A 22,782-nucleotide genomic window follows, 5' to 3' on the forward strand; every position below is an offset into this window, starting at 1 on the left:
GGCCTCCTGTGCAACGCATAATAGTCTCATATTGGCTATGTACTTCATGTTTGGTGTAACTTAAAGTTCATTAAATAATCACACTTCTAACGCTGCGCAAATCCTTGTGGGTCAAATGTGCCTTGGACCTTCTCTACGTTAGTGAAGTCATTCCTCATGGGCAGTCAAAGTAACGTCTTATATTTGTAGTACCATTAATCTATAATGCATGTTTGTGGTAAGATTTCTTATAAAGTGATTGTTTTTTCAAGAGTATGTTCTTAACATATATTTGTCAACACTAGTAACTTTTACAAGAACATGAAAGTATTGTTTGTATTTTGATTTTAATAAAATTGATATTTAGAGCATACAGTGTCCAAATTAGAGGTATTAGGTGCATTTCTCTATGTCGTTGCACCAAATGTGGGGGGTGTACCTATTAGGAAAAATGATTACATTGTATATCTGAAGAGTAAATTTTCAACACAGATAGAACGTTGTGGAGTATGTAAGGTGTCAGGAATCTAAAATGACAAAAGCAAATTTAGTAAATACATGAAGTTGAGTTTATGAAATCTGTGCAGAATTAGATATTAAGCGCCTGAGGGCATAAAGAGTTTTCGAGTGGTTCTCTTTGTGTGTTTCTGTGAATGCCACAGAGCATAGCACAGTTGCCCAGAATATTCAATGGCTGATCAGAGGTTGTCTGTGTCTCTGCATATTGGTAGACATCAGATTCTGCAGTAGATACAGAGCACGCAACATTCTCTTGCAGAACATAAAATGTCTGAGTTGCAGTCTTGAGTCGAAAAAGGAGCATTGTGTGTCTTCTGATGCAGATTCGTCACAGCCTTGCTAAAATGCTTTTTCAGTGTATGTTTGTTGAATTGTGTCTCTGTTCCTTTCGTCTGCTATTGCTGCTGCTGCTGCTAACTCTTTCTGTCCATGTTTGCACCTGGCACGCCTCCTCTACAGATGCCAGAGAGCCTGTGTGCGAGCTCGCCCACCCTCTTTAGCCCGACCGACTATCAGTCGCCATTGGACTCGACACACAGCCCGCCTCTCCAGCGTCACAATGTGTTCAAGCGACGCAGTATGCGGGTAAGACCTGCATGCTTCCGATTTGCCTGATCAAGGGAGGTGTTGGCATGTTGTGTGGCAATAGGGCATGTTGTTGCCACTCTCTTGAGGACTTTTGCCTATGAAGCACCGAATGACACAGAAGGCTATACCAAGGGAATTTAAACCTCACTTCGACACATCAAAAAGGTGACATTGTGTCAAGTGCACTTGACAGGCAAAAAAGGCTAATACTTGCTCGCTCTCAGCCAGCCAAAATATCATAGAGATGAGTTAACAAATATGGTGAACAGCAAGCTCAAATGAGTGTGTATGATGTTTTCTCTTTTGCATGTCCCTATGATCAGCATTCAAAAGACATTAATGTAGGTGTTATTCTATCATCCTTGTATTATTATTTGTATTTGTATACCGTGCTTCAACCACTAGTGAGGTCTTACAGAGGTTTTTGTTGGTGTGTCTGAGTGGGTTGCAGGCGGCTGCCTTCGTGCGGAGTTGGGAAAAAGTGTGGTTGAAGATTTCATAAGATGCACAATGTTTGAAGTTGTGTGTGAGCCTGCTAAGAGTAACAATATTCATTTACATTGACACTTTACAAATGTTGCTTGTGTTGAGAAGGGTATTTAGACAGAATATCGGAAACAGAAATATCAAGGACCAAAATATCGTGAAAATAGGTTTCTATAGGTAAGCAAAGTTTTACTGTCTATAACGCCACATATATGTACCTTGACAATATATATCTTAAAAGTAAGTAAGTGTGGGGTTCAGAATACTATATCTATACTTAACTATTTGCACTTTCTATCTGGATATTTTGTTCCTCAATATTTTTCACACCGTATTATGTCCACCCAGTATTTCTGTTACCAATATTCTGTCAATGATCCGTTGAGAAGGGTATGCAGCAAATATGGTTCTTAATTAAACATCAAGCGAAGGCAGATTGGGTGCTAAGTACAAACCCATTTAGGGTTTACCATTTCTCTACAACTGTATTTTCTTCAGGAATCCTCAGAAAAATGAACGGGACTGAGAGAATGGGTTTTGTTCTTAGAGAGGATGGTCCTGTTGAAAGAACTGATTATATGGTGGAGGCCATGAATCTATTTGAGTGATTCTCAGCCGAGATGGTGTATTGTGTAAGCGAAAACATCCCAACTCAGCTGGGACCAGACAACTCAAAAGCCTGTTGAAGTGGTCAAGTGCTATTACAAGAGCCGTGGCCCCAGAATTTCCGTGCCCGATCCATCGAGCACTAGCCCAAATTTGCTGCGTACACTGAGTGTTTCCCTCAGATAAGTATAATTCCTTTAATTTAATTCACACTATTTGTGCCATTTTATATTTTCACAAACACATTAAGAAGTCATTAAAACCCGCAGAGAAAAACAGGATGTTCAAGAGAAAGGAATGATAGACTATAGGTTGTGTTTGAATGGATTTTGGTCAGTGTGAAAGTAGGAGAAGACAAGTTGTTATTGGGATGGGATTCTAAGGTTGAGGTCAGGAGAAATAAATATGACACATCAGGTGGGACAGGAAAGAGGCAACACAACGCTTTATGAAAAGGGCACAAAGGTGTGTGAAGGGTGTTTCCTAAAAAGAGATAATACAGGCAAGAGAGGGAAGGCTAATGAAATGTAAATGGTCATTAGTTACAAGAAGCTTGTGACCATTGACTAAAGAGGAAGATGATAACAGACATGGGAGTCAATAGTATTCTGAAGAGTTAAAAAGTAAAGGTGAGGAAACTGACAAAGGACTAGCAGCTGTAGTTTAGAAGAGACAGAAGCTAAGGTTAATGATGTGATTTGAAGAATAGATGTTCCTCTCGTTTAAGCAGAGTGGGCAACTTCATCGGTAAAGACAAATAAGGATTGAGTGCCCAGTGCTTTCTAGCAAACGATTAAGTGGTCATCTGTTGTATTAGAGATGAAAGGATATTTAATTGAAACTGTAAAGGGCATTTTGATTCATTTGAAGTAATAGCTTATTGTGTTGTGTTCAGTAGTTTTTTGTTTGTTGTTAAGGGTTCTAACTGCATTGCAGTGTCTTTGAAACTTTACTGAAGGACGTGTAGTGTTCGGCAGACTGCTTTTAGCTGAATAAGCACACCAGTAAACACATGTTTGGCTCAAATAGAGTAATTTTCAATTACAGTAACACTAGCTTAAGTTACCATATTTGTGCATTCACATAAAAGAGGGTATGTCTGTTGGGGTGTTCTGCTTCAATAGTAGGTATTCGGCTATTAAATAAGGGATACAGTGACCCTGTGCACCCACTATGCACCCTTCGAGGCATCTATGACATGCTCCTACTCAGACTTGTTAGAAGAACGAGCACAAACTGGAAAAAGAGCAAATGCTGACCCTATTTCGGCCACACGTCCAATTGTACCTCAGCTCTGATGCAGAGTATTAGCTGTGCTGCGATATTTTCAGTTTGCACTTCAACGAGCGGTGCACAGAAATGCTAGAAGGGTCCATGTGAGGCCAAATAAGGACGTCTTCAGGATTTCCACTGTGCTGCCCAAGGAATGGGTGCTGTCTGTCTTCAAGATTCTGTCTGAGTCTCAAGTCGAACTGCAGATCCAGTTGTAAGAGGTGGGGGAAAAGCCACCTCCTACATATGCAGTATACACTATTTAAGTAGCTTTTTGTTGGTCATAGGCCATTCCACCCTCTCACAATATGTCTGTACCCTTTGTAAATCTGAGACCTGTGCATTTCCAAAAAAATGTCAATCAACCCCATTGGGTCCACATTTATTCTTTAATGTGAATAATGTGCACCCTTTCAGATAACATTTGAAGGGGGGCTACTGGGACCCAACTGTGGTGGTTGTGGTTGTTTGCATCTGGTGTCCTGGGGTCTATCTTACTATGGCTCTGCAAACTGAGCCAAGTCTACCCTTTAGGCATTTGTCTCTCAGGGTTATGAGGTTGAGTCATCACAGGCTTATCAAGGAGGTACTGTGAGGGGTAAGAGCTTGGAACTCAATAGTCAACCAACAGACACAATAATGCATTGCCCAGGCCAGTGCTTATATTGTAGTTAAAAGAATGCAATTTAATTAGGGTTGTAATCCTGTTTGCGATCCTCTTTGAGGAAGACCCTCTCCTCGCTATAAGAGCTTCCTAATGGCTACAGCCCCCGATGTATAGCTTGGGTATCAGCATCGATTAGGCATTGGTACTAAAATGTACCCCAAAGCCTAGACGCACAGTTCTGCTTTCTTTCTCCAGTGCGAGTTTACTAGGCCAATGTCTTCAGATTATGCAGCAGAATAGTTTTTCTACCTCCTCTGTCACTCATTCCACTCACAGTTACCTGCATTACCAGCGTTCAGCGGGCAGCTTTTGTGGCAGAGGCTCTTGTACTGTGGGGGCCACAGCGATGGCCTCACTCAGAACTTCACTGTTGGGCTGAATTGTCATGGCAGGCCCACATGGTGGCACACAACTTCAGCAGCCTCGCAGGCCGGGTTTGGTCAGGACACATGGATGTGCAGGTGCAGCTTCCTGGACGGTCATCATAAAGTGGAAAGCTGATAAGGGCTTCCACATCTGCAGCGATGAGAAATCTTCAATCAGATGTTGTCAGTGACAGCACCAGTCTCTAGGACACACAGCATGATGCCTTAAAACAACAATGTTTGCCAGTTCAGCGTGTTGGCACAGTTCCCAGCAATAATTAGTCCATGATCCCTTCACACAATGATCGCTCCTGGCTTCCCTCTTTTAAAGTTGTCAGCTTCCTCAGGTTTTTCTAGATGCTGTGAATACACTGGGCTTCTTCTCCTGGACAATCCTCCTACGCAGTCCTACATGCTCCTTCTCTCTCTTAGTAGGCATGCAGAATCTAGTGTGTAAGCAGAAAGGGCAAATGATGGCTCCTCACCTGTGGGAGACTAGCTGTCATGCAGAAATCAGCCCAGGTCACACCAGCATCCCCTCGAGTACTGTGCAGAGCACTATATTCCGTGGACATGAGGAGCTTGGAACTGGATCAAAGTGTGGTGCTTTGGATCCTACTTTTACATTTCTTTTCCAGCCGAGATGTGAATCTAGTAACTAAGGCATCAGAACCAGCTTGGCTGGTTCTCATTTCAATGCTAACCTGCTGTGATGGTTCCCACAGTTTGCAGCATTGGTACTGACTCCAAGCAGGAGTATCCAAAGCAAGGGCCCAATGAAGTGCAAGATGTCTGCATCAGGATGTCATCAGCCTTCCTGGTGCAGTAATGATGAACAGACAAAAGTGCAGGCCCTGCATCGAAAATTCCTCACCTTGAACAAAATAGACTGCAGTCCTACACCTTAGCTTTACAATCTAGCAAACGGCAGTGCCCAAAAAGAACTAAACAGCAGCCCCTTGCTTGACGGGACCTCTTTGAATTTCTAAGGGAAGTCCTCTCTCCGTCCTCACTAACTTCAGTGTCTGGATATCCTCCCTCCAGATGTAGGAAAGCAGTCAATACACTTACACATCCTAGAGGGGCTGTATCTACCCCCATCTTGTGCCATACTCAACCAGGGGCCATTCAGAATAGGTTCAACAGATCCCAGTACTGAGACTCTCACCACACAAAGTCCTAATACCATACACGTGCTGTACACTTTTGAAGATACATTCACACGGGGTGTCATCGTAAGGATCTGGGGCTCACATAAGAGCAAAACTGTACATGCGAGGGGACTGAATGCTTAGGATGCTGACAGTGACTATTTTTGTTTGCCTGTATTCTAAGTGCAGCAAGATTGTCTGGCCAGGACATACAGTAGACAGGAACAATTGGTATTCATGTCCACCTCTGTTGTATTATATGTGAGGGAGATCTGCTGATAGCATTGTTGCCTACAACATTACCCTCATTACATGCTCTCTGCATCAGCTCAGACCCTTATATGCGGGGAGGGCTTATTAACAGTAGTTACCACCCTTTGCAGAGGGCAGGAGTCATTATAAGCGATTTTTTAAGTTGGATAGTGTGAGGGGGGTGATACCCTACACAAGCAACGGCCACAATCCTTGTCAGGTTGAACCACAAAAAGTCATTAAATTGATCTGTGCTTAACCCTCTGGTATCTTGGCACAAAAACAATCAGGCTTAATTTAGAGACAACTTGTAAAGTATTTATCCAACACACTAAAGAGCAATAAAGTGAAAACACAACACAAGACAAATCCCACCCCAATTTAGACAAATAGAGTACATTTTAATAAAGTATTTGACCCCAAAATGACACAAATCCAATCACTAAAACTTGAGATATGCAATTTTAAAGATTTCAGGGAAGTATAGTGCCAAAAAACACAAAGTGCCATCTGCAGTTCTCTGTTTGTGTGACTCCTGGCAAGAGTCAGAAGTTCAGGCTGACTGCTGTGGAGCTCAGGTCAGAGACAGGGATTGGTTAGTACTGCTGAAAGAGTTACCTTCTAAAGTCCTGTGCGAAGAGTCCAGTTCACGGTGGAACAGGCCACAATGAGCAGGAAGAGCGTCACAGATGGGCGTCACTGTATCATGATGAGCAGGCCAGGCATCGTGGACGGTCGTCACCATAGCGCAAAGATCCTGTCGGGCATTGCAGGCAGTTGTTGGAGTGTCATGTTGGAAGTCACTGCGGGTTGTCAATGCTGTAGCACAAAGTGCAGATCTCGCGTTCCCGGTTGTCACTGGCGGTAGTTGTTGTGAGAAGAGTCGGGTTCACCAGGGCTTCGCGTTTACTTTCAGCATGGGCTGCAAGATCTTGGCATGAACTTGTCTGGTCGTGGTTGCAAAGAGCCCACAACTTCAGAACTAGCTAGACTGATGCCAGCCAAGGGCCCAGGACCTGGTGAGGCACCTCTTGGGGATCAGAAACTCACACCAGCAGAGACCACAGAAACTCACACCAGCAGAGACCAGCAGGGCCCAACTGCAAGTCTGGGCAGGTCCAGTGCAGCAGGTCAGCTGGGGAGTTACAGGGGAGCCTCTGGAGCTTGTTATGTCCCTGTAGCTCAGAACTGGTCAGTCAGATCACCCTTGGAGTCACTCAAGCTGGGTTGAAGGGAGCAGGCCAGGTCTTCCTTATCAGCAAGCAGGACAGACCCCAAGTAGCAGGGCTGCCGTGCATCCTTCTTCTGTAGTATCCACAGGTCCAGGAGTGTACTCAAGAGTGGGTCTGAGGGTCCCATTTTTATACCAGTTGCCCCTTTTGAAGTGGGAAAAACATCTGGAGATTTTGCCCCAGAGAGCAGTCATGATTTTCCTGCCTCCCTGTCTCTAAGAGGGCACAGTAGGCTAATGTGACATCCTTTGTGAGTGTGCTGGTCCATTGCCTTTGAAGTACAAATGTGGTAGGTGACAGCTCAACCCGCCATCACTTATTATATGTAATAAGGTAACCCAATGGTATTCTATGGGAGGGGTAGGCCTTGCAATCATGAAAAATGAATTGTGACTTTTTCACCACCAGGACATGTAAAACTCAAAAGTACATGTCCAACTTTTAAAATACACTGCACCCTGCTCTATCGGCTGTTTAGGGCCTACCCTAGGGGTGGCATATATGTATTGAAAAGGAAGCATTAGGCCTGGCAAATATTTTATTTTGTCAGGTTGAAATGGCAGCTTAAAACTGCTCACCCAGGCTGTGCTAGCAGAACTGAGATGTGTTTAAAAGGGCTACTTAAGTGGGTGACACAATAAGGGGTCCAGGCCCACTAATAGCATTTGAGTCCCAGGCCTGGGCACCTTTAGTATCAATTTACTAGGGTCTTACACGTAAATAAATGTGCCAAGTGGGCGTAAGCCAACTTTACAATGTTCAAAGGAGAGAGCACAAGCACTTTAGCACTGGTTAGCAGTGGTAACGTATGCAGCATCCTAAGGCCAAAAAAAACAAATCAGCCAAAAACAGGAGAAGTGAAGACAGAAAGTTTGCAAAAACCACCCTACGGCTGACAAGTCGAACAGACAGCTAATCAGAATATCCCCTTTGTGGGCTACAGAAACTGTTACAGACCCATAAAGGGAGCAGTCTCTGTGCTTTCTTTGGTGTACCCTGCTTTGTTGCCCACTCCAGCAACTTACTTTTTATGAGTGACTGTGAAGGGATAATGGCTTCTCTCTCCCAAATAGAAAATAAACAAGCTGACATGTTTGTGTTTTTTCAAGTGAGCTTTTGGGCTTATATTCCTCCTTAATGAAAGAAGGGGAGCTGCCTCCATAGCACGAAAGAGAGCAGCTTCTGATGAGTGAGCGAGAGCGGTGCCCCTGAAATGGTAGCATGGAGCTTTATGTCCATCGACCTCAGTTCTGCAGTCAAAGTAATTCAAACCTGGAGAGATGGTTGAATGCTAATAGCCTCATTGCCCTTATCTTAAGAGTAGTAATGGCTTTTAGTTACCCTCCTCCTCATTATGTGCCTTACAGCCAGTATTGCCCATATTGTGGGCAATAATGATTAATTAGGGAATAGGATATAGGGATTCTCTTAGAGAATGAAGAGTTTTAACAAGCATATGGAAAATTGACAATGACCATGCCCTTCCCTCCCTCCTTCCTAAGGTATCCCTTGGTGGTTGACCAATGAGCAATACATCACACTGCTGTGCCAGTCCCAATGGCAGGTGCTGTGGTATTCATGATAGCAGAAGCCTGTGCTAAGTCTTTTCTAACTTCATACATGAGGTCTAACTTAGAGCTGTGGGTAACAGAAAACCCTGATTTCTGGAGGAAGTGCTACATCTAGGGGAGAATTCAGCGGAGAACCATACTTTTCCTACAGTGGAGGAAATTCTGTCTGAAAGAGGGTTGTTATCTTTTGGATGAAATGGACATTTGACGTAGTTACTAGATTTTAAGAATGTATTAGACTGATTGTGTCACCGGCAGACATGTTAATTTCATAAACGATTGGGATAACAACAAAACAGAAAATGAGCATTACATTTCATTCACGGCTTTTAAGAATGAACACAAATGGGGGGCATGGCTACGATGCTGAACATAGTGGTCGTTCTCTTCTGAGCTCTCCCGACTCTCTACTTCTAATCCACATAATATAAAGATCCAGGGGGGCCCGATCACTTTACTGCTTCATGCCTGCCTGAAGACTCATGCCTGCCTGATATCTCACCACTTGGTTCTCACTCTGGCCATCGCAGACCCAGATATAAGCTCGTTGGCGAGAAGGCCTGTAGACCGCGTAGCAGAGGTGTGATCTGGAACTGGGAGGGCACTCGGCTCTCTCTCTCTCCTGCAGCTACATCAGGGGTGTCATACGTCCAGAAAACTTTTATCCCTGACGTATGAGACACAGCGGGCCTGGAGTTGTGACCCCACTGCTGCAGACAGCACACCACCGCAGGAGCCACGGTGCAGCCAAAAGTGTGACAGGCACCCCTCCCTCTTGCGCCGCCATGCTTACAGAGGCAGAGGGTGGAGCTTAGCACCAGAGATGGCGTAGAGACCCAGAATCAAGGGACCGCTATCATGGAGTGTGCAACGAAACGATGATAGAGGAGACAGGATTGCTGTGAATCCCAAATGAGGTCAGTGCCTGGAAGCCTACGGGCCAACCTAATTGATTGCCATGGGTGGTTGGAGCGGTTGCGATTAGGCTCATGAAAGTCCCAGCTACGCTTGGGCCTAAACGCCTTGTAGCTACAGGATGTCACAACTAAGAGACATATCCAAACGGTCTTAGGATATTACCTCAATGTAAATAGTCGCTCTGTGGAGTTCCTGGAGATCCTCTGAGAAGTGCGCAAGGCCATGATCAACATTTCAGAAACTGGTAAGAGACAAAGGCAAGACGGGACAGCCCTTAAGATCCGCGTTTTAGAATTAGAGACAGAATACGAAGTATCTTGGTGCTCCTCTACTCCTATAGACTCCTTCTATAAATAGACAGTTCGACAACAAATTGTCCTGGACAAAACACAGAGCTGTATATACCACTGGTGAGACAAGGCGAGCAAGACATTGCACTGGCATTGTACAACCAGTTGCAAACCCATTGCCTGTATATCTGATGAAGGTGGCAGACACACTGGGGACGCCGCCATTGCCCAATGTTTTACCTCCTACTGAGCGGATTCATATGCTCAACCCCCAGGGGGAACAACCTTTACAACGCAACTTTTACAACGCACTACCTTTACAACGCATTTTTTACAACGCATAATCCATTACAACGCATGACATTACAACGCATGACACTACAACGCATTTTAAAAAACTACCTTTACAACGCATTCCATTACAACGCATACTACCATTACAACGCATACCATTACAACGCATAATATTACACTACACTATCCAACACTTACCCTACTGTTGCACCCCCTGGAGTTAGAATAGTAATTTTTACCCCTATACTATCCAACACTTACCCTACTGTTGCACCCCCTGGAGTTAGAATAGTAATTTTTACCCCTATACTATCCAACACTTACCCTACTGTTGCACCCCCTGGAGTTAGAATAGTAATTTTTACCCCTATACTATCCAACACTTACCCTACTGTTGCACCCCCTGGAGTTAGAATAGTAATTTTTACCCCTATACTATCCAACACTTACCCTACTGTTGCACCCCCTGGAGTTAGAATAGTAATTTTTACCCCTATACTATCCAACACTTACCCTACTGTTGCACCCCCTGGAGTTAGAATAGTAATTTTTACCCCTATACTATCCAACACTTACCCTACTGTTGTACCCCCTGGAGTTAGAATAGTAATTTTTACCCCTATACTATCCAACACTTACCCTACTGTTGCACCCCCTGGAGTTAGAATAGTAATTTTAACCCCTATACTATCCAACACTTACCCTACTGTTGCACCCCCTGGAGTTAGAATAGTAATTTTTACCCCTATACTATCCAACACTTACCCTACTGTTGCACCCCCTGGAGTTAGAATAGTAATTTTTACCCCTATTCTATCCAACACTTACCCTACTGTTGCACCCCCTGGAGTTAGAAAAGTAACTTTTACCCCTATACTATCTAATACTTACCTTAAATGCAATTTAATATTATGCGTTGTAATGGTATGCGTTGTAAAGGTAGTATGCGTTGTAATGGAAATGCGTTGTAAAGGTAGTTTTTAAAAATGCGTTGTAGTGTCATGCGTTGTAATGTCATGCGTTGTAATGGATTATGCGTTGTAAAAAATGCGTTGTAAGTGCATGCGTTGTAAAAGTGTGCGTTGTAACGACATACATCCAACCCCCAGGGATGGACCCTACTGCTCCCAGGACTTTATAACAGGCCTGCCTAATGCCCCCTGACTGACTCTGACAGAAACTCACCTGAGAGCGATATCACACAAGAGGAGTGATATTACACTAGAGAAAGCCGTGTCCGGTAAAACTCCCAGCCCCAATGGCTTCCCGGCGGAGTTCTTTAAATTGTATAGAAACATGCTTCTTGGCCCACTACATGAGTTCTTTCTAGGTCCCTATGGGATGGGGAACTCCCTCCAAGCTGAATTTTGTGGTCATACACAAACCTGGTCTTCCCCTGGCTGCTGTTCCTCGTACAGTCCCATATCCCTTTTGAACATCAAAGTAAAAATTTGGGCTAAGACCCTAACTAAGAGGCTGATGCTATTGCTCGCCAATCTGGTCTACCTGGAATAGTCTGGCTCCATGCGCCATTGGGCCACAAGACACAATATTCAATGCATCTACAATGCTTTGGCATTGCAAACAGGATACCTGGGGTGTATACAGTCTTCCTAATGGACCTTTATTAGGCCTTCAACTCAGTCCGTTGGGACTACCTGTTTTGTCTACTTCACAGTTTGACTTTGGACCCAGATTTATCAATTGGATCCGATTGCTAAACACTGACCTGACGTCTTGAGAGATGGCGGGTGGACTCAAGGTCAGACTCGTTCCCAGTACAAAAGGGAACGAGGCAAGGATGCTCACTGTTGCATTTATTGTTTGCTTTTGCGATTGAACCCCTGGCAGGATGGATGAGGATAGATGCCTTGGTCAGGGGCTTTGAATGGGCTCCTGGCCTTTGTGGGACAGGTTTGCTCATTATGCTGAAGACGTCCTGATATTTCTAGAGGTTCGAAAGAAGTCCAGATCCCAAGTCCTTCAGATGCTCAGCATTTTTGGGAGCTTCTCTGGACTCTCTATGAGCAGTGCTAAACCCTTAGTATATCCCCTTGCTTGCCCCCCGTCCGCTCTCTGCTGGACTGACAACTTCGAGGTTCTGATGGAGGGTTTTAAATACCCAGGGATGTACATCACAGCAGGCCCAGGACGTGCCTGAGCATGTAATATTCAGCCGCAACTAGATTGCCTGAATTGCGATCTAGGATTTTGGTTGACATTACCTTTATCCATTATGAGGTGCTCCTCCATTTATAAAATTATCGTCCCACCCAGCTGCTTTATCAATTACATATCTACCCCTTCCATCTGCCAAGGGCATCTTTTTGGAAAATAGACTCGCAGCTGCTGGATTTTCTGTGGAGCCACCGCATCCTGAGAATAGCCCTCTCTTAACTTCTATAACTCTACATAGAAACGGGGCATTGCGTATTGGAACATGCTCTCATACTACAGAGCGTCCCACCTCATAATTGTGAATGAGTGGTGGTTTGACACCGAGGCAGATCCTGCCTTTGCAATTCAGAAATAGGCAATGTGAGATACCTTCCTAGTGCATCTGCTATATGGTGGGGTACTCCCTGTAACTCTTATACCGGCCACAACAGTGGCACTTCAAATTTGGAGGGATAACCATAAAGCTCTCAGATGGGTGAGAAGTCTGACTAAGAAAACCCCACTGTGGTGCGGGACCCTACTGCACCAGGTCTCCGACTTATAGGGGTTCAAATCATGGGTTACAATAAGCATCTCCAAATTGAGTGATCATGTCAGGCCAAATAACTAAATCTACAGACAGAATACGACTGTGACCGCACACAGTTCATTAGATATCTGCAGCTACAAAATTCTCTCGGACCCTACATAGCTGGACTCACGGACATACCAGACCAAACCCCTTGGAGGCCATTGATCTTTGATAAATTGACCGACCACAAAGTTTCCCAAGTGTGCAGGTCCTTGGTGATTAACTCACCATATGTATTTGACTGTCTGAGGGAATCTTGGGTGGGGGAACTAGGACAACTCTCTGAGGATGATTAAGGAGAGGCACGCGCCTCCCTCATGAATTGGCAATTGCCTCTCAGTTTCGACTCATACAATGCAAATACCTACACAGGATTTATTACACATATGATAGACTTTGGAGAACGGGGTTGTTGCCTCACCACATTGTCTGTGATGTGATACCAAATAAGGGGACCACCTACACTCATTATGGGCATGCGTAAAGTTGATTCTGTTTTTGGATGGGGTGCTGGCATGCCTAGGGCATGAGTTGAGCTGGTCTTTAGCGCGAGACTCCAGGCTCATTCTCCTTCATGTTACGGCGGAGATAGCCACTGACAGATACAAGACCTCATTCTTAAGGTTGGAATTGGTTGTAGCGAAAAGGGACATTGCTAAGACCTGGAAGGACACAGAGCCTCTGACCCTGGAGAAGTGGAAGTCAGGGCTGGATCAATGCATGACCATGGAAATCCTTATCTACAAAGCAGGAAGTTGCCTGTAATAACACTACAGAATGTGGGCTGCATGGTGCCACTATCGGGGCATTGCCCTCCAACACAGTGAAGACACCCATTGCTCCCTGGAGGATGAAATCAAGAGAAGAACTGGGGGGTTTGGAGGGGAGGGGAGAGGTGAGGTGAATACTAATGAATGTACAGTTGTCGGGTGTTTTGGGGGGGTTAATCCTGTGATGGCAACCCTGTTGCTTATTTATTTAGGCCACCTCTGTTTTCTGGCTCAATTCTTCACAATAATGTCTGAATAGAAAAACAATAAAATGTTGCATATAAAAAGCATAAACACAGACCCTGGATCTCATTACAACCGTTTCACCATCTCAACTTCGACAGAGCAGAGGAATTAATTTTGTTGCAGTGTTAATAATTGATAAACATAATGTTTCTTTTAAAAGTGAGGAGACGCATGTAACAAAATATGAGCTTTATCCTGTAAAACAAAGCTCTGTTTTTTTCTGTTTGTTCACAGTCTGTAATTTTGACAGCAATTTAAAGGAGTTATTTAGAGTCTGGCGAATGTCTCTGTTTGCCCTATTTAGAGTACGTACATGAGGAAGGACAGGACATCGGCCAACTTTTGGCACATGTCAAACATCCCCCAAACTCTAAATTACACCCTGAGCTCTTAGTCTGTGATTAAGTACTGGGTGAGTGAACGAAGGAGTAGGTGGAGGAGTTTTGTTGTGCCTTATGTTCTGAGCTAAGACATTGTGGCACTCAGGTGAGTAATGATACAATCGTACAGAACCTGTAGAACTGGTCATCACTTACAGGTATGAACTTTCAGGACACCCATCATTATCTCTAATAATTCTTTCTCTCCAAAAAGCACGAAGGCATGAGGAATAAACAATGGGATGTGACCAGGGTCTTGAATATAATATAGCAATTCCCCTGTGGAGGAAAATGGTAGAATTGTTAAAGAATGTCCAAGTCCATCTCCTCCAGTGTGAACCAAACAACCTATTGATCACGTTGGGGTCCCACCGTGGCCAGAGACTGAGAAGGTTGCTGTGCTAATATGTTACATTATTTCTCAAAGGAGGAGGACTTTGTAAAGCCAAGCAGCAAAGAGGAAGCCCAGAAGCTGTGGATGGCAGAGCAAGCAAAAATGAGGCAAATTCTGAGCCGGCAGCAGGAGCAGATGGTGGAGGACAACAAGTGGCTGAGGCAGGAGGAGAGATCGCTGGTGAGTCGCGGGCCAGGAGGGAGAGGGGGCCTCTGTATGGGAAGCAGCCATTGCGGTATCCTCATTTCTATCCATGGTTCTGCCATGTGCACTGATGGTGATTGATTTCAGATGCAACGTGAGGGAGCCAGCGTACACGAACAAAATGCTATCCATCATGATTTAATTTGAAAAATTTAATTGGCAAGCAAACGTAAATATTCAATGTGCAATTTAATGTGTGTATCGCCTGAAGGATGCTATTTTTATATAAATCTGAGTATCATCTGCATACTGATGAATTGCAGTGCATGCTTTGAAAGTGAAGAACATAGGCACACTTATAGGGGTTCGACACAAAAGTAAGCGATATAGGTGCATCTTTAGGAGCTCGAAGGATTTCCACATGGGTTTGGGATTAGGTCAAAGGCTGTGTTGCCTAACCTATTCATTTGTTTGATGTGTCTAGGAAAGAAGCAAGCCAACTCAGCACTTCTCCTGTGAAGTACATGTGCGTTTTGACAATGTGAATAAGGTATAGTGGTCAAGGGTAGCTAGCAGGATTGAAAAGCTGTTAAGAATAGAAAAGGACGAGGAGGCAGGCATAGCTATTATTATATAGCATTTTGATCCTGCAAGTTTGAGTGCTGATGCCTTATTCACACAGTGGAGGTTTGTTAGTCATAGAGTGAGTTAAACTGGTCAGCAAGACAAATCTCACCCAGTCGGCGGAGGCATGTGATAGGCCTGTTGTTGGTATGTTTATTGGGTCGGCCATGTGTTTCTTTATGTAGGACTTAATTTGACCTGTTTTGACCTGTTTTTAGAGTATCAGTAAAGATACCTTCTTGTACAGATAACTTACCAGGTTGGCACCCGATAAAGCTGAAAAATACTTTTAAACAATTGTATCTGGGATAGTGTCAATGTTAGAAGATTGGCTTTAGAAATGTAGTGATATTATTTACTTATTCCTGGGATTTTCTTTTAAATAGATATTGGAAGGCAGAGTTAATTTATCATTATCCTGTTAAGGCGCTGTTGTGCTGATGGATTATATAAGAGGTGAAATTGTACTGATATAAAATTCGAGGAATTTCTGGCATTCGGAGGTTTTGAATTCAGTTTCCCTCTCTGGAATAGTTATTTTGGTCTATTCAGGGAAATTTGGACTCAAGCTTGACAATATTGTGCTTTGGTTTTGATGGTATCAAGAGTGTGCGGTTTCGTTATGGCTTTTATGACAGAGAAATTCCTTAGGGTTTTGTTTGATCTCTTGGAGGACCAAAGGCTCCAGACATTAGGGATAATCTTTAGGTGTTTCATGAATGCAGTTTTGTGGTCATCCTTTATAACAGCATTTCTATAGCTAACAAACGTATCATTCACATCTTTTCCAATTTTGGTATTGAAGGTGTGGGCCAATGCCATTTCTGAGATGGAGTTGAAAAATTATTTTTGAGATTCTCTTGTGAGATGAGTGTATTATCCTATGAGCCAGCGACAGATGCATAACCGAAGTAGTAGTCAAACGCCCCATTAATGAACTCGATGAACATTTACAAAATGATTTAACAACTCCATTACTTTAGTATTTCACTTTCGGTTTACCCTCTGCTTTATTTTTTTGTTTATCCAAGAAGAGGCATTTTCTGCATACACATTCTGGGCTTGATTCACTCAAAAAAGTTCTGCTGTGGAGTCACACCTATGTGTTAATTCTCATAAAACTTCCAGACATATTCCTAGGAATCCGGAGCAGTAGCAGCTTTCTCAATCAATCAGTATTTACAAAGCATGGCTAATCACCCGATTGGGTATCCAGGCACTTTCAGGCCGCCGAGGCTTATTCGAACAGCCAGGCCTTGAGGCCCATTTGAAATTCAGGAAGTGAGATGATGGTCCAGAGGTCTTTGTTGTGATGTGGGAGAAGGAGCATCCTCCACTTCTGCTTCGGTAGATTCGGGTAGTATGGCAAGTGAAAGGAAGGCGGAGCATAGGCTTCTCGATGTTTGGTAGAAGTTCAGGTGGTGGTTAATGTAGGCAGGTCCCTGGTTTTGTAGAGCCTCGTGTGTGTGGATCAGCAGCTTGAATTGGCATCTCTTCTGCATGGGGAGCCAGTGGAGTTTCCTGAGGTGGGGTGTGATGTGGGTTCATCGTGGAAGGCTGAGGAGGAGTGTGGCTGTGGTGTTCTGTATGGTCCGAAGTCTCTGTAGAAGGTGTGTGGTGATTCCTACGTAGAGGGCATTGCCATCGTCCAGTTGGCTGGTGATGAGGGCTTGTGTCACAGTGCGTCTTGTATGTAGAGGTAGTCACTTGAAGATCCTATGGAGCATGCACAGAGTGAGGAAGCTGACGGAGAAGATGGCTTTGATCTGTGATTTCATGGTGAGCTTGTTGTCGATGATGATTTAGAGGTTTCTGGCGTGGTTGGAGGGAGTGGGGTTGGGTCCTTGGTCTGATGGCCACCAGGAGTCGTTCAATGTGTTGCTGCTGTTGCCAAAGATCAGTACTTCCATCTTTTCTGTGTTCAATTGAAGGCAGTTGTTCTTCATCTTGTCGATGTTTGTCATGCATCTGAAGAAGGCGGTTCTGGTGGTGGTGGGGTCGTCGGTGAGTGGGAGGATGAGTTGGGTGCTGTCTGCGTAGGAAATTATATTGAGACCATGGGATTTGACGATATTGTCCAGCGGGTTCGTTTATACGTTGGAGAGCTTGGGGCTGAGGGATGAGCCATGGGGGACACCACAGGTGATCACTTTGGGTTCAGAGGTGAAAGGTGGATCCTCTGGGTTCTTCTGGGGAGGAAGGAAGTGATCCATCTGAGCGCTTCCCCTTGGATGCCGATGTGGTGGTCTTTCCATCAGTGTGTGGTGTGATATGGTGTTGATGGCTGCAGAAAGGTCGAGGAGGATCAAAGCTGCCGTTCCTCATCAGTCGAGGAGGGTTTGAGTGTCCTCAGTGGCTGCGATCAGGGCAGTTTCGGTGCTGTGGTTGCCAGGGAAGCTGGCTTGGGAGGTGTCGAGTATCTGGTTCTGCTGCAGGTGTGTCATGAGTTGATTGTTGATTATCTTTTCCAGTACCTTCGCTGGGAATGGGAGCAGGAAAATTAGCCAGTAGTTTTTGAGTTCACTGTGGTCGACTGAGGTTTTTTTTAGTAGTGGTCTGACTTTGTTGTGTGTCCGGACATCTGGAAATGTTGCGGTGGTAAAAGGGGTGTTGAGTAGAGTGGTGAGTTCCTGCCTGATCCTTTGGTTTCTGAGGTTGAAGATGTGGTGCATGCATGGGTCTGTGGAAGCTTCCAAGTGGATGAATTTCATGGTGGAAGTGGTGTCGTGGGTGGAGAGGATGTTCTTGGTGGTCAGTGTGTGGTTCATGTCGGTTTATGGTGATGGTGGATCTGTCGAGGAAGTCCTTAGGTGTAGGTTCGGGTTCAAAGCTTCTGTATATGGTTGCAATATTGTGGTTGAAGAAGTGGGTGAGGTTGAGGCACGCCTCCTGTGAGAGTGTAATGTTGTTTTCGCTGGCAGCCAGGTTGGAGGGTTCCTTAATGATGTTGAAAAGTTCCTTTGTGGTGTTGGCGCTGGTTTCGATGGTTGCGGCAAGGACTGTCTTCTTTGTTGCCCTCAGCAGGTGGTGGTAGAGATTAAGGGAGGTCTTGAAAGCTGCTCTGTCAGAGGTGTCCTTGCTAGTGCGCCTTCTCCTCTCCAACTGTTTGCTGTCTCGTTTCTCTGTTCTGAGTTCTTGGGTGTACCATCTGGCCTTTTCGTAGGATTTTCTGTGGATCTTGCTCTTGATGGGAATGATGCTGTCTGCGCAATAGATGGTCCAGGCATTGACGTTTTTTACTCCCTGTTCAAGGTTGGTGGTGGTAGCAGGGTTGGAAGTGTTAAGGGCATTCACCCAGCTGGTCTCTGAGATTTTGTTCCACCTCCGGTGGGGGACGTTGATCATCTTAGCGGTAGCAGTGTGGGGGCTGAAGTGGACGATGAAGTGATTGGTCCATGTGAGTTCTGTGCCATGGCTGTATTTGACGGTGTGGCTGGAGGTGAAAATTGGGTCCAGCATGTGTCCTGCAGTGTGTGTCGGGTCGTGGACTATCTGGTTCAGTCTGAGGCTGCTCATACTATCGAGGAGGTGTGCGGTATTTTTGTCATTGGGGTCGTCGATGTGGAAATTTAGGTCACCGAGCAAGATGTAGATTTTGTAGTCTAAGGCTAGGGGCGCAATGAAGTCTGTCTTCCCTTTCATCCTCTTGAGTCTGTCTACAGCCTATCATCCAAACCTGAAGTACAGCAATACTTATGGGTTGCATGAGCTTTGTTTTTGTTTTTTGTAGGGGGGGGGTGTTTGAAATCAAACGTTTGCATATTAGCAGAAAGGGCCGTAAAGGCACATTTTATGGATTACACTTCTGTCCCCTAAATAATTGAAGGCCAACGGGTCATTTGGTGGCATCTCTTTAGTCATAGTCAACTAGTCTTTGTGAGCCTATGCACAGCTAAGTATGCATTGTAAAGTCAATATGGCTGTTGTGTCCTGCTGGCCTTAGTACAACATGAACGCTTGACTTCTGGGCCTTCGTTTCGTATAATCTTGGGCACAAATCCCGGTATCACATATTGTACCTCCCTGACGTCTACCAACAGCTTTGATAATTCTTGCTTGTGGAGCCTGATCCAGTAAACACTTTGCATGTTTATATTCAGGCTACAGGTCCACATTGCAAATTTTATGTGTGTTAAGCATGTTTGTGAATCACAAAATGTGAAATTATGAAAGAATAATTTTCACAGAATTTTTTGTCATACTAGATCTTCTCCTGGGGGTGGGTTGTGGGAGTTCCTTGCAGGAATGCCTGATAAATGTGACTTACAAACGTTTGCATCACCAATTCTCATCCTGGATGTGGTCTGACATGTTCTTCTATTAAGGGAAGGAGAGAATCAATTTTCAGGGTGATAGGCACTCGACACCTATAAAATTGGGGGAGCAGGGGAGAAGTCGTTTCCATTGAGAAAAGCATTTTTCCTGACAAGAAAAATTTTGCAATTGCACTAATGCAATACATCTTCTTAAGCATACTTTCTCATTATGTGAATTTACACGCACATTATGCAAATTTACAGTTGCAGAAATGGTGGCTTCACTATATCAAGAAGTCATAGGAATTTACAAACGTTTTTTCTAGATTACACACGGGAATGAGTGACTTTCATAGCTTCCCAGGCAACCTCCTTATAACATTCAGGGGACGCGCGCTCACCTGGTTTACTTGTTTTGTGTTCCTTTTGAGCCAGCCGTGAGGGGCACGGCTCGTCTGAGGGGCATATCGAGTTCCGACATCCCTGCCTTGGACATTGCTGGAAATCCACGCCGTGAGGGGAACGGCCCGGGAAAAGACTACATTACCCAGAGGCCTTAGCGCCCGGCGCGCACTGCACACGTCATCTTGCAGCGCCCGGGCCCTATTTCAGGCCCTCAGTAGCACCGCAGCGCGGGACGCGCGCTCACCTGGTTTACTTGTTTTGTGTTCCTTTTGAGCCAGCCGTGAGGGGAACGGCTCGTCTGAGGGGCATATCGAGTTCCGACATCCCTGCCTTGGACATTGCTGGAAATCCACGCCGTGAGGGGAACGGCCCGGGAAAAGACTACATTACCCAGAGGCCTTAGCGCCCGGCGCGCACTGCACACGTCATCTTGCAGCGCCCGGGCCCTATTTCAGGCCCTCAGTAGCACCGCAGCGCGGGACGCGCGCTCACCTGGTTTACTTGTTTTGTGTTCCTTTTGAGCCAGCCGTGAGGGGCACGGCTCGTCTGAGGGGCATATCGAGTTCCGACATCCCTGCCTTGGACATTGCTGGAAATCCACGCCGTGAGGGGAACGGCCCGGGAAAAGACTACATTACCCAGAGGCCTTAGCGCCCGGCGCGCACTGCACACGTCATCTTGCAGCGCCCGGGCCCTATTTCAGGCCCTCAGTAGCACCGCAGCGCGGGACGCGCGCTCACCTGGTTTACTTGTTTTGTGTTCCTTTTGAGCCAGCCGTGAGGGGAACGGCTCGTCTGAGGGGCATATCGAGTTCCGACATCCCTGCCTTGGACATTGCTGGAAATCCACGCCGTGAGGGGAACGGCCCGGGAAAAGACTACATTACCCAGAGGCCTTAGCGCCCGGCGCGCACTGCACACGTCATCTTGCAGCGCCCGGGCCCTATTTCAGGCCCTCAGTAGCACCGCAGCGCGGGACGCGCGCTCACCTGGTTTACTTGTTTTGTGTTCCTTTTGAGCCAGCCGTGAGGGGAACGGCTCGTCTGAGGGGCATATCGAGTTCCGACATCCCTGCCTTGGACATTGCTGGAAATCCACGCCGTGAGGGGAACGGCCCGGGAAAAGACTACATTACCCAGAGGCCTTAGCGCCCGGCGCGCACTGCACACGTCATCTTGCAGCGCCCGGGCCCTATTTCAGGCCCTCAGTAGCACCGCAGCGCGGGACGCGCTGGCCGCGCCCGGGCGAAGCCCGGGCCAAGGGCGGGCCCGTTTGTGCCCGTTCGAGACCGGACGAGGCTGGGATGGGACACTCCCCTGTCAACACGCAATAAGGTCAGTGCCTTTACAGATGTTCTCAAACGTGTTTGTGCAAATACATGCTTCACTGGTTCAATCGAGACAATTAAAAAGTGTGCTGGTTACAATAGCACCGCGTATGATAATGGCAGGCACAAAATCTATCGTGGGAACGCTTGACCAATTCTTGGTGAGAGTATCCTCGATCCTCGACAAAGAAATAGACCAAACAGAGAAAAGACTATCCTTGGGTTCTGTGATAGAAAAGCGCTCTTCCCTGGGCCGTATATCCAACGTGAAATCTCCGGTCCCAGCTGTAAGATCAGGACCTGGCAAAGAGGTTACCTCGGCGTCTTGTGAGATTATCGCAAATAACGATGTTTCTGATGAAGAGCATCCTCGTTGCCAACCCCACTCAGAAGGACAAGACTTGAACTCAAGACCTAGGGAAAGCCAAGATATCAGCCACGTAAGGGCTAGTATCCCTGCTTGTGTTAAAACCCGATCTGCCAAGAACCCAAAAGATAAAATTATAATGCCATCTAATAGGGGAGCTAGCAAGACCCAAAGACCCAAAAGGAAATATGGCGATCCACCAAACGGCGGACAAAAAGCAAAGACCAGACGAACTATCCCAGATGAGAGCTATACGGAGATCCAAGCTCCCATCGAGAAATCCATCCCTGCTTCTATAGATGTTGCATCAGTACCCTCTACTCGAGCTCTATTTCCACCCTCGCTGCAAGCTTTTGGCTGTGATTTCTGGGGGAAATTAGAATCGATTTTCTACAAAACATGTCTCCCAATATATGATAGACTAGATGCTATAGAGAATAGATTGACCTGTTTAGAGCTTTCGTATGCATCTGCATTGTCAAAGTATAAAAATGCAAGTAGCGAACTAGAGCCCACGATCGCACTTGATAAATTGCCAACTAGAAGCTCTTCTATAGTGAGTACCATCCCTAAACCCACACCCATTCCGCCTATTTCTAACTCATTAGCACTAGATCACATATCACGAGGAGCAACAAACGATATAACCCGCAACACGACGGACGCTAGGGGGCCAATACCACAAAAAGCGCATGTAAATAAGGCAACGAAGAGGGAACTCCCCAAAAAGGTAGTTGGAATATTCCCTAGGCTACATCTTCCCCCAGAATCTACACCCTATGTGGTGATTCTGGCAGGGGTTAAAGCCCTTGAGTGACGATAAGCGAGAAAACTATGGTGAACTAAAAAATAAGTGCATCTTCTGGCTAAACCAAAATCGTCCCTTGCCTCTGAATGTCTCAACTGAGATACTTTTTGCCAGAAGAGTGGA

At 45.5% G+C, this 22,782-nt stretch overlaps 1 protein-coding gene across 5 annotated transcripts in view; it reads left to right on the plus strand.

Annotated features, from left to right (window-relative positions):
* PTK2B (protein tyrosine kinase 2 beta) overlaps window positions 1–22,782 on the plus strand; it is a 509,984-nt gene that overhangs the window by 466,697 nt on the left and 20,505 nt on the right. For 3 of the 5 annotated variants that reach the window (XM_085613103.1, XM_085613101.1, XM_085613104.1), the window contains exons 26-27: window positions 958–1,083; window positions 14,763–14,909. In XM_085613103.1, the coding sequence (XP_085469229.1) occupies window positions 958–1,083; window positions 14,763–14,909 (273 nt within the window). The remainder of the gene's footprint in view (window positions 1–957; window positions 1,084–14,762; window positions 14,910–22,782) is intronic. The other 2 variants (XM_085613105.1, XM_085613106.1) reach the window with 1 other exon arrangement.

Source organism: Triturus cristatus, chromosome 6 (assembly GCF_964204655.1).
Source record: "Triturus cristatus chromosome 6, aTriCri1.1, whole genome shotgun sequence".
In the NCBI taxonomy this organism is placed as follows: domain Eukaryota; kingdom Metazoa; phylum Chordata; class Amphibia; order Caudata; family Salamandridae; genus Triturus; species Triturus cristatus.